General features: G+C 42.0%; 1 protein-coding gene across 1 annotated transcript in view; it reads right to left on the bottom strand.

The window, feature by feature from the left end:
- The window catches only part of pde4a (phosphodiesterase 4A, cAMP-specific), a 41,284-nt gene extending 35,172 nt beyond the window's left edge, over window positions 1-6,112 (bottom strand). Inside the window, exon 1 of the mRNA XM_044330469.1 lies at window positions 4,884-6,112. Coding sequence (XP_044186404.1) covers window positions 4,884-5,179 — 296 coding nt within the window. The 5' untranslated portion in view covers window positions 5,180-6,112. The remainder of the gene's footprint in view (window positions 1-4,883) is intronic.
- Between the last annotated feature and the right edge of the window lie 9,252 nt (window positions 6,113-15,364).

Below are 15,364 nucleotides of genomic sequence, written 5' to 3'. Positions count from 1 at the left end.
GCAGCTGATGATCTCAGTGGACAAGAGAGGGAGAGTGGGATGAAATGATGGATTTGTGATATGGATGTTGTGTGCTTAATGCCTCTGTAAGCAAGAATGAGGCTATCAGAGAGAATCTCCGAAGCCACAGGGAACCAGCCAGCCACACAATAGAGAGACAAAAGCAGAGAACAAAAATGAGAGATGGAATCAATACTCTCCATTTACGCTGGAGTGACATGAAGCAGTGAGAGGATAGAGGATCACAAAGAGAGAAAACCAACAATCAAAGACAGTAATTTTTATGGCCAAAAGAGTGATTCAAATAGTATTATTAGATAAGAAGAGAGCGAAAAAAAAGCCAGCATGAGGCTTATCATAATCACAATGGACATCTTGAGAGAGGTAGAGGGAACTGTTGCATTATAAACTGAGGCAGACAGCTTCAAGAGGGCAATTTAATGAATGTGAACATGATATGAAAAAGGAATAATGACTGGGTGTTATTATAAAAATGAAAGCGGACCAGCTGTACCAAACAGGGAAGTGTCTGTGGGGAACAGGTGGACTAGTTGTGCATCTTGGATTTTTTGGTGCTGTGGCTCATTTTGTTTCATCTTTCTGGGATACTTGCCCACCCGCACTTGTCAAAAACAAACAAACAAAATAAAAATGCCTAGTGTAAGAGGATTCAGGGTGTAATTAATTAAAATGCAAAGATGCCAATGTTGCCAGTCGATTCACAAAGCACTCTGACTGACTAAGTGGTTACCAGTAGCCTGAGTGTCTGAGGAGCTTGTGAGAACCTGTGGCCTCATTCAGTAAGACAAAGTGACGGGCAGAGAACAAACACAATGAGGAACCTTGGACGAGGGTGAGCGTATACATCCCGTTCGGGCGAGCGACCTGTTTGGTGTCATTGCTGAAAGATCTCGGAGGGGTTTTACCTGAAGGTCTCCGGGATCTGCCTGAGCCAACCCACAGCGAGCATCGTTCCAGCACATGAACTGCCTCCAGATACTAATTAGTGCCGAGAGTAGCGAGAAAGCACAATGTATTCACAGAGGAGTGCAATCTGTAGCTTAAACAGATGGTTCTACTACACAAATGAGATAAGAGGTCTATTACTTAACGCTATTAAAACATGTTTGTTGGGATAATTCCTGAATAGTCTCTATATGAGGCTTTTTTGTTCCTAGAGTGTGTAGATGTAAACGTATGATCAACAACAAAATACAGCTGTTGTGGTAATTAACTGTAGCTGTACCTCATTATGAGCTAAATTATTATGGCAGCTGGCCAGTCAGGCAGGGAAAAGAGCTGCTACAGCTTACAAATCAGCCCCGGTTCCCAGCTGGGGGAAAAAAGGTGTAAAGAATGCATGAAGTGGTAGGTGAGAGAGGGAAGGAGGCTTTGCTTAAAACTGTTGCAGAGGACTGTACAGGAAACTGTCTCTGTACTGTGATTAAACTACCAGCAGACTTCAGTTTGCTCATAATTATTCACTTTCTCACCCTATAAACATACAAGTCATGATGCGTATCCAGTGGGATCTCTTACATTCTGACAAATTATACAGTCAAGCCCATGAAATGCCTGTAAGCTTTGCCTTTTTGGGAAAATGAAATCTATTCTACAAATGCACAAAACAAGTAACCATAGCAACAGAATTGCGGGAAGAGCCGTTTCCCGTTCGGTGTCATTCATTTTTCGTGTTGGAACTTCCCAGAGCGTATTGGGCATGGGACCTGATGACTGATACGCTCATATTAGCATCTTCTGACAAAAGGACTGACAAGATGGTCGAACAAAAGACACCGGGGGTGGAAAGAGGAGGCAGACTAACACTCTTGGGGGGGGTGAGCTGATTGCCACTAAGACTGCCATTTTGTGAGATACATCATAGAGACAAAAATAGACAAATGAAGACAGTCATAGACAATGATTCTTCAAATAATTATGCAAAACAACACCCAGAATCCCTCTTGTATAATTTTCATCCCTAGACTGATGATTGTTGGCAGTGCTTCATTTTCAAAAGCAAGGGTTTCAATTACAGTAACATGGTACAAACTGTTTTTTTCTGAACCTCATCCGAAACAATTTCACCAGCAGTTCTCAGGGTGATTGATCTTTCTAACCTCCAGATGAGGTCTTGACCAACTCTTCAGTGATTGAACGGTCTGCTTCCTTGAGATGCTAAGGTCATCCACTGGGTCGATCGGTACCCAACCAATCAAGGACCAATTACTTTTTTCACTCTCCTACAATAGTCACTTCATTTTCCTTAACTAATAAATTTGATCTTGCAATATGTGTCTTTATAATGCAAAGACATGTTTGCCCACAGCTAAAAACATTGGCAGGAGGATGCTCAGCCCAAGTTTTTGCTTAAAACTGTTGGTTACTGATGTTTGTTTAGCATTGTGGTCCCAGAACAACTCCTAGTTGTTGCCTGTGTTTTGCCATATCTTAGAGTTTAGTGAAAAAATGTTTCCAGACATTGACTGCAAATAAATAGGATCCGTCAGATCAGTAGTGAGAGCAAATGTGCATGAGGCTGCCTTCTATAGGCTGGGCTCAACGCAAGTTAGCCTTAAGCTAAACACAGAGCTGCTGGATCCACATAGATGTTCATAAAGCCTGCTAAATCCAGCGAGAAGATGAGGCATCAAGTTCGAAGCATCCGTTATTCAGACATAAGCAAAGAGGCAGAATATACGGTCGCTCTAATGTGTGAAAAGAATGAAAGTAATATCAGCACAACGGAAATCCCTCTGGCCTCCCACTGATATGAAAACAGATAAAACAAGGCCTATTGCAATCCATATGGGCTACAGGTCAGACACTAACCTGTGCACGGCCCACTCATAAATACCTCCGCACACATACACACCCTGTGCACGCTGCATTTCACCACTACTCATGACACACAACATTCATCTACCAGCCTCTGTTCCTCCATGCGCCCTCCTTCCTGACCAGTGTGTAGCACAAACACCCACAGAGATCACACACATCACCTCATGGATGTGCTAAGGCGCACACTCACATGAACACACATAACACACACACACACACACACACACACAGAGTTGAAACCAGCTTGGTGCGCTCTCAGAACTGAGCTTGTTGGAATCGAATTATCTCTCTCCCTCTTTCTCTCTGTGCCCTCTCATGGTTTGCCGCCCACAGAAGGAGAAGGGCAGGCAGAGTCAGTCCCAATGCGCTAAAGATTGGACTGCCTCAGAGCGTGTCCTGGGGACTAAAATACAAATCAGCCCTTCCTCCAGTCAGCTGGAATTGGCCCTTCTCCCAGGGGCCTGCCGTGAAGGCCGTCTGTGGCATTTAAAGAAACATGAAAAAGAGAAAACAAATAATAACAGGCAAAGAAAAAAAAAAAGCAGGACCCCGACAGTCCCCTCTAGACCCACCACACTCTCAGGGACATGTTATTAGGTCTAATAATCACCCTGTTTAATGTGTTGCTGTCCTCAGTGGCTGGGAGAGGGTGAGGGGGATAATAAGGGAATGTGAGTCAGAAACAGTCCAATATGTATACTAACTCCTTCATTTGAACAAGAACATCTGGGGATATTAGGTCATGCAAAGGACAAAGTGGAGGAGGGAGCAACCTGGAAAAACCAGTATTTATGGCCTTGACTATCTCTTAGAAAGACAGTGATACCTCCTCTTGCAAAAAAAACATAAATTAGTCACCAACCAACCAAACTCCTGTCCATGCTGAGCAGCTGTAAATTCTTGTGCTGTGCAGAAAAGCAGCTGCTTACCGATAAAGAAAGAACAACCAGATGCTGCAGTACAGAGGATAAATGAAGAAATTGTTGTGTAAGGACAAAGTAATCGTATCAAAATTGTATCGTTCCATGACTCATTTAATGAAATGCCTTTAATCTAATCTGCTTGATTAATGTGCATCGTGTAATTTGATTTAAATGCTGGTAGAGTTGTTAGCTGGTGGAGTTTAAGTATCATATAATTCTGCTACATTTGTCTCCAGTGTCGGTCAGTGTCCTCTCCTTAATGCGGTGGATTTTTACTGTCATATCTGATCAGAGAGCAACCGTGTTGTGCCAATTAGACGCTGTCTGGAGGCATCTATGTGACAGTCCTGTGGCACCTGTCCAGCCAGACAACACTTTATAACTTTGTGGTATATATTTACACCTGAAGGCAGATTCTCTTCTCAACCTCCCCTCACACCTCACCTCAGAGGTGTCAGAGGTGTCAGAGGTGTCAGAGGTCAGGATCGTGACAAAACTGCACCTCATGGAGTCAGAGACTTGCTAAAAGACACCTCAGAAGGGTGAATCCTTGTAAAACAGCTGGCTCTAAATTTTTGGTCATTTACGCACTGGGCCACACACCCTCTGCAAACAGGCTGATAAAGGCCTGGACTGGAGTGCGCATGGTAGCAATATCTCAGTCCTACACGCATGAACGCACCCACTAGACCTTTGGTGCCATTAAGATGACAGCTCCTTCTGTCAACTACACGTAACATGTGGACTCTCCTAAAAATGTTACTGGTATTTACAGATGCTGCTCCTGCGTTCTGAGTGGGCGGACTGGTTTGCGCTTCAAACCCATCTGACACAGTCTATCCAAAGACGCATAACGCATCAGCACCGAAAACCCACGCGTCCCGCCTCCCGATATAAAGGCTTCATATCAGTTAACCCTTAAGGCACACTGCGTTATTACGCACTCATTAAAATGCCCCCCAACCCCCCCTCCCACCGCGCACACACACAAACGCACACACACACACACACACACACGCACACACACCACCCCCCATCCCCCTCCCCTCCAGTTTACGCATATGCCTTGTGGGCTGTCATGGGCTATTATTGGGATGGTTGCGCCCCTCTCTCGCCTACCGTTTATTCCCGACACAATTTCCGATGGATGTGTTTGTGGTCCCGTGGAAGGAGGATGGCCAGGACATTCGAGACTTTTTCAGTCCCGGTCGGTCGCTCGTATCCACGGCGTCGGAGCGCTCCATGTGCCGGTGGTGATGCCGGTCAGTGTCTGAGTACCCCCGGTGTTTGATTTTTATCGGGGTCCGGGGTTGTCTCCAAAGATGCTGCGGAGGTTTCAGAGTCGCCTGTCCTTCCCGGGGAACCGGGAGTGACAGGGACAGGCTCTTCTTCGAGCATGGTGGTGGTTCCATCATAGTGCAAAAAAAAAAAAAAAAAAAAAAAAAAAAAAAAAGATGTAGGTAGAGATCCCTTTTCAACTTATTGTTTGAATAATATGGCTGTATTCGTTTATTTCAAGCACAAAACAAATCGTTTCATGTCCCTCTCTGCCACTTGATTTCTTAGCGTACAAATCAAAGTGACCAAGTCCAGCACAGCCCAGATCTGAAGCTTGTTTTCTGAATAACATCAAAAACTGTCACAGTGATGATCTGACAAGTCATCCAAAAATCATTAATCTCATTGTTTTCACTCACGATCAGTTTTAATTTAGCTAATAATCTCCGTCCTGCCGTGATCCTCACCAGTCCTGGGTTTTGGTGATGAGACACCGGTCCTGCTGCTTCTCCTGAAGTTTGACGCCTCGTCGCCCATGGCGCACAACCGGATGACTGTATTTATTTTAGAGATTTTATTGCTGTTTTATCAGCCACTTATTGCAGAGACACCCAGATCGCCGGCGATCTGGCTTCTGTGCGTGTGGTGTGCTATTATTGCTGCCCTTGTATCTCTCAGCGGAGCTGAAATTTCCAAGCAATTTCCATAAAAGTACTCAATCTATCACGGTTCATGTAGAGCTACGGGATCCCTGTGCGCTCACACGCCGCAGAAGTCTCCAGTAATTCCTCCATGGAGATGCTTGATCCAATAATTTCAGGAAAGATGTCAAATTGGACTCAACAAATCATGATGATCTGAGGAAAGGTTGGACATGTCCAAAAAATCACATGCGATGCTTTGTTCTTTGCTGTCCAGACTCTCTTCTTCAGGTTTTGTTTGGTCAGAATGCATCATAAAAGGCGACAGACTGATAATTGTGGAGGTTCAGTGATCCTGTTCAGTGTGGGCCATTATTTTCCCATCCTCATATTTGCTGGAGTTCGACGACAAATATTTGCTTCACCACAAAACGCTCTCTCTCTCTCTCTCTCTCTCTCTCTCTCTCTCTCTCTCTCTCTCTCTCTCCCTCTCTCTCTCCCTCTCTCTCTCCTGGCAAGTCCAGTCTGTCTTTATGGTGGTTGGTTGGTTGTTCTCCTGTTGGTGATTTGTCAGCACTGGAGGGTTTTGAACCTTCTATGTGCTCATCCGTTATGTTTTGCCCCGTGCCTGCATTCGCTGCGCATTTCCTTGACAGAGAACAAATATAACAAATTGTTCAAATGATGTCAGCTGGGAAAACAGGCTTACAAGATCAGGCACGCCATCTAAAACGCCACTGTTTGTAGCTGAAAATTGTCACTTTGACTCACCCTGTCCAAGCTCTAGTTCATAAGTCAGCCCCCTGGAGTGACAACAGTCCTCCTCGTAGTGTTCCTGCACCCAGTGCAGTATTTTTAAATGCAGTATTTTTAGATGATGAACAAAAGTGAAACATCCTGTTGCTCTGGGAGCTGTTCATGGCACTCACATTGTTGGTTAAAAGGTTTGATTCCCACACCTCAATCTCCCAAACGTAGCTAATGGTAGGCCTACTGTGTAGCACTTAAAAAGAAAGCACCAAGTGACATTTGTCACAATATGCTGATTTCTGTCGGTCATGTGATCGCTGTTTGCTTCAGTACTTTGTGTTCTGTGGTGTAATCTAAATTACTATTTCAATTTTGGTTGAGTAGGAATGGAAGGAATGTGTTATTTCAGCCAAATCACACTACCCATCTTCTTCCACTTTTTTAACTGATTTTAAAAAAAATTTAAATTACTGCCAGCCATCAGGGCAGCCTTTGATCTGTGTTTACATAATGAGGTATTTTAAAAAGTCATTTTGTTGTGACTTGAAATGTACACATCAACATCAAGTAAATTTGGGTAGACATGATCCTCACTGTGAGTCACATCTCAGGCTGTGATGGAATATTTATATATAATTAAGTCTCAAGATCTGCAAGTTGATTTCTATACCACTTTGAAATAAATGGAAATGTAGTAAATGCACAACAAACATAGACCAACATGACCTTTTGATTGCTTATAAAGTGTACAGTTCACTTGCACTTTCCAACAATGCAATGCAAATCTTTTCTTTTCTTTTTTGGATGTTACTTTGACAGTTTTTAGCCACGACTGAACTGTGATCGCTCAGTCGGAGCTGTCTTCGTATTATTTTAATCAAGCTTGTTATAGATTATAAGTGTCAAACACTTGTGTCGATCTATAATCAGGATGCAGCTGCAGTCTAGACAGTGTTTAGTTCAGTGACATTATCTCTGCTGTTTGTCACCCTTTTGTCCTCGTTGCACCGGAGTGCAGCTGACTAGGTTGAGATGATTATGAGAGTGTGAAATAGAATCAGTGTCTGCAATATTATGAGCATTGAATCAGAGTGGTGGTAAACAGAGCCAAGCAAAGCAATGCGCTTGTACGGTATTTGTCTCCTGCCCTGGCTAATAAAAGTTCTGGGAGGACCTCTGAGTCAAGATGCTGCTGCTGAGCGCTGAGAAGATGTGCCACTAAGAAAAGATGCCTACCAGACATTTCTGATTGGTGGCACAGCCTACCAGGAAACACCATGCTTGCTGGACTTATTACAGATCATCTGCCTCAGCTGACCTGAAAGAGATATCCTGAGAAGAGCTGGAGGAGGCTGTTGGGAAACGAGGCACCTGGGCTGCTCTGCTTGTTGCCATTGGTGACCCTGACACAGAAAAGATGCTAAAGAATAGACAGACTGATGTTTGGATACACTGTAAACTTCTGAAAGTTGCTGCTGCTGCTGCTCTTCTTTCCCTGCCAACACTCTGAATGCTCTCGAGAGTGACGCTCTGAATAATATGAACAGTGGTACTGACAGTTTTAAATTGTTGAACTGAACATTTTGGTGCCAATGTGTGCTCTGATGCTTAGAAACAAATTTATGGGCACATACATTTTGGGCCATGCATGAAAAATGCATGACACCAAACCAGAAAGGTGTCAAAGTACATAAACAGAAAATGTAAAAACATCATGAACTGCAGACTGTAGTAACTTTGATCAATCCACTGTAAGGTGCTGGGGAGAATCTTGGTGGAGGTCCGCTACATTCCCGCCCACTGGCTCCATCCAACGCTGACTGGCTGAACTACAGCTGACAGGCAGCTCCAACCTCGAGCCTCACACCTCAGGCGAGTCGAGCTTTATTAGCCGGAGCCCACGAGAGCTGCCATCCTCCGTGTGTAGTGTGGCGTCGCAGGAGAAAAGCAGTGATGGGAAAGCAGTGGTGCCACTAAGAATTACCAAAAAATCCACTTTTTCCTTGGGGTTCACTGAAAACAATCCCCTCATTTCTCCGCAGTAGTGGTGCCTCCTCTCTGATAGATTGAAACAGAATGGAGGCACGTGACCAGAAAGAAATGGAGAGCATATCAGGAGATCTCCTATAAACAATTTGTTTTCTATCTCCTCAAAACATTCCCTATACTCTGATAGCATCTTTATTATGTAAACCCTCACATATCTTAAGAATTTGTGGAGAAACAAGTGCACAACCAAAAACAGACACTTGGCCCAAACGACTAAACCAACTACTCTGTTTTCTTGTGAGTAATGAGCATTACAGCCTCACAGGGTAGCAACCATGGTTATAGACTTCTAGTCTGGGTTCTATCTATACTGTAATTACCGGCTTTAGAAATAGACTGACACCAGAGTTGTTTCCCTCTTGTCACCCTGCCTTTTCTCTCTTTTCTTTCCCTGCCTCCGTCTAAATTAAATCATTATTTATTTTGTGCTCACGTCCAGCTCTTAGTATTTCACAGCAAGCAAAAACATACTGCTGATGCATTTTCTGTTGGATGTGATTTCAAAGAAATATTGCTTTGAGGTATGATTGTAAACTTCAAACCAATATCAGTAAAAACACAATAGAACAAAGCACATATAGAACAAGAAATTAAACACAGACAATACAATAATAATGAATTTGAAGGTAATGATTAATGACATTGAGGCTGCAACAGATCATATGACTTAAGTGACTAAAAAGTGTGCAGAGGTTCAAGTGATATTTTTATGAAAAGTAGCATATAGTAGATATTCTGTGCACTGATTAATCCAAATGTGGTCAGATTTAGGCATTCATAGCTTGTAGTGGTACATTAAATAACTTGATGACCAGGAGCTGTTGTCTTGAGGAAGTATTCACATGTATACTCGATCATAAAATGCTTTCCACAAAACTGACAGCCACTTAAACTAATTTGGAAATGTTGTGGTATCTCTCAGATAAAAGCAGCCGCATCATAAATGGATGAGAGCTGCAGAATCTCGGTGAAGGCACGTACATAGTCACTGCAGTAGATCAGGCGCAAAAGAAAAGCATTAATCATTTCATCTGTGTCTTTAAAAGCAAGGGCAGGCCTAATTTTAGAAGTGTTTTCTCAGCTGAATAAAAACACACACACAGTAGAACTTGTTTACTTTTTGTGCTTGTTGCATTTTTAAAATGGGTTAAATATGGTAAGCTGAGGATGTCAAGATGTTGAGCGTCTAGTAGCTGCTTTGTACTCACAGTCAGAAAATCTAGATGTTATCTGTCTGGTAGAGCTGGGCGTTATGGACAAAATCAAATATCACAATATTTTTGACAAAATACCTTGATATCGATATTCAATTCAATTCAATTCAATTTTATTTATATAGCGCCAAATCACAACAGAAGTTATCTCTGGGGCACTTTTCACATAGAGCACGTCTAGACTGTACTCTTTAATTACAGAGACCCAACATTCCCCCATGAGCAAGCACTTGGCGACAGCAGCAAGGAAAAAGCTCTCCTTTAATGGGAAGAAACCTCGAGCAGAACCATGTTCTTGGTGGGCGGCTGTCTGCCTTGACCCTTTGGGTTGAGAGAGAAAGAAGGAGGGGGAGAGAGACATGGAGAAGCAAAATAACAACAACAATAATAATAGAAATATGACTAATAAAAATAATAATAATACTATCAGGCGTGGATCTCAAGCAGGACCACATCAGCACGGGGTCCGCAGCCACGACCCACGGAGGCTTGTTATCCATAACAAGGGGGTCCATGATCCACAGGAGCCTGTGAGATGAGAAAGCACAAAAACTCTGGGGAAGAAGCCAAATTAGTAACATGCATTAATGGTACATGAATGCCTACAGATGGACAGGGAGAGGAGGAGAGAGGAACTCATGTGCATCATGGGAAGTCTTCCAGCAGTCTAGGCCTATAGCAGCTTAACTAGGGGCTGGTCCAACGCGAACCTGGGCTGGCCCTAACTGTAAGCTTTATTCTATTCCTTTAAAAGGAAAGTTTTAAGCTTCCTCTTAAGCAAGAAGAGTCTGGTAAGTTCAGAAAATTACATCACTTTACTGTAATGCAGACTTTAAAACCAGGAAAAGACAACACTTATGCCACATCACGATATTACAATATCCAAAGTCTAAGACGATATCTAGTCTCATATCATGATATCGATATAATATCGATATATTGCCCAGCCTTGATGTCGGGTATGCAGGGCCTGTCTTGCTTTGATAGCTTTCAGGAATATCTGAGGACTCAAGCAACATCAAAATGATCAGAAACTTAACTGTGGGGGTTTTTTTAGAACAGAAATTTTGCCCTTTCACAAGCTCGTCTCTGCAGGATTCACACATCAGCTAACACATCTGCACACAATTTACAACCCATTGAGACTTAAAAATGAAAAGAGCATTTTTTAAATCCTGACCTGAAGCGTGAGACGACTCTAACTTACTTCCAAAATCCCACATCATAAGTATACAAATACGTGTTCAGCCAAATTTATAATTTAAATGTCATCTCTCTCTTTTCTTACTTTACTTCCCTCCTGCAAAACAGAAAAAAATCTGCAATTGAATTTTCTGTTCTTTCAGGGAAGCAAGGTCTGCACTAAAGCACATTCAATACTGTCTCCTTGAAAGAATTGTCAGTCAGAGAACATCAACGTCCTTAGAAAATGACTAGAAAAAAAAAGAAAAAGGTGGCTGAAACAGGACCCAGAGAGAATATGTGGAAATAATTGCATTTTCTTGTTTAAAAGCATATGAAACAGTGTTGTTGTGTTTTGGGTTCGGAAAAAGTTCAGAAAAATCCTAAATGAGCTGCTCTGGGCTGTTTATCAGAATCACAGATCAGAGTATTATTTCTGTGGGAAACACCTAAACCTTTTGAATAAAAATATGCATTTTAATCTTAGCTGAATTTCCCTGTGAGGAATTCCTCTCTGAAGAACAATTTCAGCACATTCATCAGAATGCGAACGAGTGCACAAAGACTCCAGGAGTCCTTAATTCTTGCACGCCTTGCTTTCATTTAATTTCAAAAACCTTGACCAAGCACCAAGGAAAAAATGCTCACACTTTGCTGTATTCCACCCTCATTAAATACCCAAGCTTGAAATCTCACGACCTTCATCAGCACAAAACCTTGACCCCCCCCCCAAAAAAACAACCCTTAAACAGAAAAGAAGAAATCCATGCAGACCATGGGAATGTGACCTGATCATATTTTTATCCCACTCCTCGTGCAAAGAAACAATCTCAAATATTAACATCTGCAGCAATATATAACAGTGCAAATATTTGAATATAAAAGTTCTGTATTTTTCAAAGGTTCCCTGAATACAGAAAGCGGTGAAAGTGAGGTAAACTGGATGACGTGAATGACCACGGAGCACAGTGCGGATTGGAGTGCTCCATTGTGGTGTGGAAAAAAATATTCCTCTTGCTTGAGTCAGCTGCACACTTCATAGTGAGCTTCTGATTTATTATGATCAACTTCGCCAAATGGCTCCCCATGTTATACATTCATATTGTGAAGAATAATTGAACTGCCAAGCAGTCTTACTACATTACTCAGTATAATATATTATATTTTATACGGAGGGGACGGCCATATTTATCCTGGGTAAGAGTGTGCACAGAGTATACGTAGAAATGAAAGAACTGAACTTGTGAACAATTTCTCCGTCACAGCTAACAGCCAATCACAGAGGAAGGTGAACCGTGCATGTCCAGCAGAACGACTGTCTGGCCTCTGGTTGACACTGAGTGTACACATCGGGCATCAGGGAATGCTGGGAAAGGGATCCGCTTTCTGCCAGTGGAGGGCCATGAAATATTCATCTGCAGCTCTTTCCTGACAGTGAGCAATAGTCCAGCAGCTACTGTGCACGCGCGTGTGTGTGTCCATGTTTGTGTTTACACATACAGTATGTAAAGTAAATGGAACGTGCGAGAATGTGGGTGTGTGTGTGTGTGAGAGAGAGTGAGAGAGGAAGAGATGGTGAAATAAATTCATGTTGAATGTGGTTGCAGTAATATTTAACAGTGTTTCAGCAGGCGATCAGGTCATTTCTATTAAGTGGTGAAAGGATTCCTGAAATAACTTCAGATTGTCTTTTTCTGTGGAGGTGCAGCGGAGGCGGTGGACTGTCCTCCTGTGCATGCTGTGTGCATGTGTGTAAAGACTCACAGACTCAAAGTTAATATAATATTGTTAGTATAGCTGCAGAAATCTGTCACACATTGAGCAATATGTATGTTAAAGCATTATTATTCAGCAGTGACTCTGGGATGTGGGACCTTGGGAGCAGCTGGCGTCGAGCCACCACTTTTCACCTCGTTTTTGATATGTTCTTGTTTTTTTCCAAACCAATGAGATCTCGATGAGTGTCTGTTCAGCTGAAGGCGGGGGAGGAGTTAGATGGGAAAGGCTGTAATGTTGCATCAGGAAGGCGAGGCAGTGTTTCACTTTGGGGACAAGCTGAGGACCAGTGAGACCACAAATGATGCGATAACTAGATTTCAGGGCTTCTAAAAAGTTCCACTAATGACACTGTGGATCTATAATGGCAACTGGAGATGGGAGTCAAGTGTCAGGATGACCGCAAGTTGGGTTTTTTTCAAACATGCTCCTGCGATGTACTTTTATGGTCACTGGTGGAAAAAAGATTAACGATTAAACATAAGGCACCATGAAAACTAAGGAAAACTGTATAAATGAAGCTTTAAAGGACCAATCAGCATTTTTTATGACTACATAAACAACACATATATTCAAATATATAATTAAAGAAAGTGAATCATGAATAAAAATGTGTTGCATAACTGGTAATACAGATGTATAAAAACAACCTTTAACCCTTTTAGTTTTACATTCAGATCTTAGGTATTTTAATAGCTGATTAACAGAGGGAAATAAAGCACTACAATTCTTATATCGCATACATGAAGCAGTCAAAACTGGAGAGCAAAATGACTAGAGTTGCAGTGTTCTTACAATATCTTGTAATTTAATAGTGATCATATAAGAGACAACTGGCAGCAAAGGAAATAACAGGCAGAAGAGCTGCACTTCAAGTGTAGACTATTAATGTTGAGGAGGATGATATGGGACAGGGGATATGATTCAACAGGGGAGAGGAGGACAAGAGATACTTCTTGAAGAGATTAGTTGTTTTTTTGTTTTTTTTACCTGTATGGTGGTAGAATTTCAGGACTCTTTATATTATTACTCTGAGGCTTTGCTTTAAATTTGAAACTCGTCTCACTGCTGCAGTGAATAATTGGATTACTATACGTGTGTACAGGAGACGTTTAATTCATAATAAAAACTGAATGCACACATCTTCAGCCATAAAAGTGAGACTGACTGAATGTACAATGCTTACAGATAGATAGATAGATAGATAGATAGATAGATAGATAGATAGAATAGGATAACATACTATATACAGTAGACAAGTGTGCAAAGTTGTTGAAGTTGTATAGATGCAATGAAGTAGAGTAGGAGTATAAAGATGTGCAAATTCACCATGAGCAAAGTTATTGAAGGAGCCAAACAGAGTGGAGTTTGGTTGAGACAGAAACTATAAAGCTGAGAGTTCTGAGTCATTGCTTTTATGTTCCATAAATACAGTTACACAGAAGACCGACTGGAAGAGATGAAAATGAAGAGAGTGTAACAATATCCAAGCTTATTTCAAGGGGGATAAGGGTACGTGTTCTGGCTTGGAAATGAAATCCGAACCATAATATAATCTTGTTTGGGTGTATAAGCAGGAGCGCCATTCAAACAGAGTGGCTTTCCCCTCTTTTGAGTTAAGCAAAAGGGGAAACTAGTAGCCATCTCCTGGGCTACTGAGATGTTCTACTGTTTTATAGACTGTTTTTCACAGGGGGGGTGAGGGGGGAGTGGGCTGTTTTTCTATGACTAATCCTGCTATAAACAGCTCTGGTGACATACTCTATTTGGTTACACTTTTTTTTTTTTGCTTGTGTACTGGAATAAAGCTGTAATAAATCATTACGCATCAGAACTCAGTGTGTGTGTTTTACATGTTGATTACTGTCAACTTAAATACGCACATTTCCATTCAGCTCACACATGAGCACTAAAGTGGTAGGGGAGCCGTTACATTTACAGCACACACATAAGCATAAGAAACGCAACATTTCTTTTATTTGTATGTTTATTATTTGTGATAAATAATGCTGCAGTGATCTGCCTTCAGAGCTCTTCCTCCTTCCTTTCTGTATTTGGGAAAATTGCAGGTTTCAGCAGCATTCACCAGCAACTGTGCAGGGTGACTGTGTGGGTGGAAATATGAAAGGCAGAAATCTAAATGTGTCTGACACAGCGTCCACAGAGCCTCGGTGGATCCTTCTGAGAACTCTGGGTAGACTGGCTGCAGGTATGAGAACATAATTCAGGGGTGCCTGAAGCATTACAGACAAGTATTACAGAAATAAACCCAGCGGCTGGGAAAAACACATTAATATAATGTCAGGCAGGTCTAAAAAACAACCCCATCATTTATTCACAACGTTCTCATTTCCATTGTCCTTTACGGATTGATAATAAAAACAACAGTATTTCTCCCTTAGACGTATTTCTTAAGTGACGTGCCTTGACAGGACCAAAGATAAAGTCATTTTTTTTGCTTGCTGAGTAAATGTCACAAACAACATCAATGTTTTAAAAAGGAGAGTTTTATAACCAGTGTGTAGCATTTGTGTTTTCGTCCATCAGGGGAAAGCTCCATCAGCGGCTCTGCTCCTCGAGGCTCGGTGGGACCACAAGAATAACATCTAATCAAAACCCTTCATCTTGATGCCCGCCAAGAGGAAGACGAGCTATCTCTTCACCGCCTCTTGCCACCTAGCACCTCAGTTTGAAGGGTGAGGAGCAGTAA

This window comes from Thunnus albacares, chromosome 17, assembly GCF_914725855.1.
Source record: "Thunnus albacares chromosome 17, fThuAlb1.1, whole genome shotgun sequence".
NCBI lineage: Eukaryota > Metazoa > Chordata > Actinopteri > Scombriformes > Scombridae > Thunnus > Thunnus albacares.
Note: the sequence above shows the minus strand (reverse complement) of the source record. Positions and strands in the feature narration are given on the sequence as shown.